Raw genomic sequence first — 3,039 nt, 5'->3', positions numbered from 1 at the left:
GAAGTTGGGCAGAGTGCCGGGACCAGTAAACACTTGTGACACAAACTGCAGCAGAGAGCTGAGAGCTGAAGAGTTATGACCTGTGACATGTTTTTTTCTTTCATTTATTTAATCCAGTTTATGTGCGTTAAAGTCGTGGTGGTAGAGCGGCTATCATGATGATACCGTTTTATGCTTGTTCAAATTTAGTAGCTGCTAATAATTACAGTTGTAGTATTAAGTGGGACTAGATTGTCATCTGTGTAATATGGTTAAAATATTTAATTATGTCGTAGAGTTGAACACTGGGATATTCTGAAGCAATTTTTATCCTTAAACATTATGTTATTATGACACTTCTCACATGAAATAAGCTATTGATGAAGCCTAGTTTCTTGTTTTCTCACATCAACCACAAATAATTTATCACTATTGAAGCTGAAACGCCTGAAAATCTGCAGAACTTCAAAGTACTTAAGATTTTTTTTAAAACATTGACGTTTTACCTTTAATTTTGCATTTCATGTATAGTAAAAACAATTACATTTTTACAGAAAAAAATCTTAAATAGAATAGAATTGAAGTGTAATAAAATAAGTAAATAAAGAATAAAAGTACAAAGAAATTCTTAATATGATCTGAACCGTGTGTCAAAGTCAAGGCCCGGGGGCCGGATCCGGCCCTCCAGATCATGTTATTTTATTGTAATTATTAGCTCAATGTTATCTTGTACTTATTTCCAATTTGTATAATTTTGACAAAAATATTATTTTTATGGAGAGAAAAATATTGAAGGTAATTAAAGTTTAAATTTATTTATTCTGCCTTTTTATTATTCATAATTATGTTAAAAAGTTATGGTTTTAAAGTTTTACAAATTTTTGGACAATTTTGACATTTATTAAGATTTATTTAGGCTATTTGGAGTTTAGCTAGTATTTCAGATTCATGATAGCTGTCTTGACAAATTTAAAAATGTATTTTTTCATGTTTTAGGCTGTTTTGGAGTTTAGCTAATATTGCAGCTACATGCTAGCTGTTTTGGCTAATTTAGGCTTTTTGGAGTTAGGCTAATATTTACACGCTAGCTGTTTTGGCTAGTGTAGGCATTTTTTTCAGTTTTTAAGCTATTTTGAAGTTCAATTATTTTTTTCAGCTACATGCTAGCTGTTTTGGCTAGCCTAAGTTCTTTGTTTTTTTTTTAGTCTTCTAGACTAATTTGGCATTTAGCTAATATTTTATCTGGCTACTAACCTTAGCGTTTTCAGCTATCAGAACTAGTATCTTTAGCAGCCAAATTCAGCTTACAGCATCCACACTAGCATTATTGCAAGTAATGCTATATATCTAGTTCATAATTATGTTAAAAAGTTACGGTTTTAAAGTTTTTTAGTCTTAGATTGTTCAGTAAATGTTTATCCTGTTCGACCTCTGACCTAAGGTGTATTTTAGATTTTAGCCACTTGTGTGATTGAGTTTGACGCCCCTGATCTAATCTGAACATTACTTATTTGATAAAATCAGAAAAAAATTTTATGCTAAAAAAAGATCCATGTTGAGTCATTAGTCCACGTAGAAAGATAGAACTTTAATTGATCAACTACACACAATAACAGAAACAACAGGTAATAATAAATAGCAGTAATAGTCCAGTCATTGGTTTCTCTGTCGCTGTGACTGTGTGAAACCTGTTCCTGCGTCTGCAGGCGCAGGCCTCTCTGGAGCCGAGGCTCAGGTGAGAACAGTGATGGATGTCTTTGTGGGTCTCCACAGGCATTTGAAACTGTATCTGTCCGATAGAGATGGCAGCTGTCTTCTTACAGCTCCCTGTGCTGACTTTATGGCTCTCCTCAGAGTCTTCTCGTTAAGTCCAGAACCACAGCGAGGTGTCGTCGGTGATGAGAAGATTTACAAGAAGGAAGGAGACTCTACTCATCTGCTTTTCTTGAAAATTAAAGCTAGTATGTGTTTGATTTTTTTTCTTTTCTGGTAATAAAAGTCCAGAAGGCTCTGAGAAGTTTATGTTTAGAGCAACACAGAAAGAAGTACGGAGCTACAACCTGACAACGAGTTCTGTTCCAGGATCTATGGCTGTAAGGTGTAAAGAATAAGGCGGGGTTTCCTTGGTAATCAGTGCCCCAAAACCAAGAACTGAGGTCACATGACCAAGAAGCCTCCATTTGGTCTTTATAAGGTAAAAACCTGTCTGCATCTCTGGTTACAAACCTCCTGCTCTCCTATTGGCAAATTTGGCGCTCCTCGTCTACACCTCCAGCTGTACTTCTTAACCTATATGAACCACATCAGAAGCTACATAAGAACAGCTTTAAGATATCCCACTGTGTAACAACTAAAAATAAAAGGCTTTAGAGTTTATGAGGCAAGACGGAGTCAAACATGCCCAACACCACCAGAATCATCTCTGACAGTCGGAAACCAGACAAAGGTGAGCTTGATTGATATTTTTTCAGAGATAAAGGGGCATAAACTTATCTCTCAGCTATGTCTGGACTGACTGAAGTTTATGTCTGCTTGGAAAGCGTAATAATTCCTGGCATAATTTCACACTGGCTGACTGCTGCATGAGGCCGAATGTATAATTGTTTTATTGCCTTGCAGCAACAGTCTGTGAGGGCCCACGCCGTCTGCACTCAGAGCGTTTTTCACACTCCGACTGTCTTTGAAGTGCTGTTTTTTTGTGTAATTATGGTCTAAAGCTGAAACGAAATAAGTATTATTGGCAGTTAGGTTAAAGCTTTGTAGTGAGGTCAAACAAATCAGTTATTTTCATCACTCTCATAAATATCCTTGTATTTATACAATTTTGTGGTGATAAACTTAAATAATAAATAGATTTTACTATCATTTAACCCCTAATTTATACTGTTTTTTTTTCAGCATTTTCATTAAAGTTAATAAAAAAAGGAGAATCACTGGGAGGTCCAGGTTTTATTGGCAGATTATTTTAGGAGTGATGATGGCTGTTGACAAATGAAAGTCTTAACTTGTATGTGTCGGTGTTGACATTTTAAAGCTGTGAGGTTTAAGTGTTCCCTGCAC

General features: G+C 35.4%; 1 protein-coding gene across 1 annotated transcript in view; it reads left to right on the top strand.

Moving 5' to 3' along the window:
* Window positions 1-2,376: 2,376 nt before the first annotated feature.
* The window catches only part of LOC112153924 (stonustoxin subunit beta), a 3,531-nt gene continuing 2,868 nt past the window's right edge, over window positions 2,377-3,039 (top strand). The window contains exon 1 of the mRNA XM_024284391.2: window positions 2,377-2,425. Within this exon, the coding sequence (XP_024140159.2) occupies window positions 2,377-2,425 (49 nt within the window). The remainder of the gene's footprint in view (window positions 2,426-3,039) is intronic.

This window comes from Oryzias melastigma, linkage group LG19, assembly GCF_002922805.2.
Source record: "Oryzias melastigma strain HK-1 linkage group LG19, ASM292280v2, whole genome shotgun sequence".
In the NCBI taxonomy this organism is placed as follows: Eukaryota; Metazoa; Chordata; class Actinopteri; order Beloniformes; family Adrianichthyidae; genus Oryzias; species Oryzias melastigma.
The sequence above is the reverse complement of the archived record's forward strand: the minus strand, read 5'-3'. Positions and strand labels throughout refer to the sequence as shown.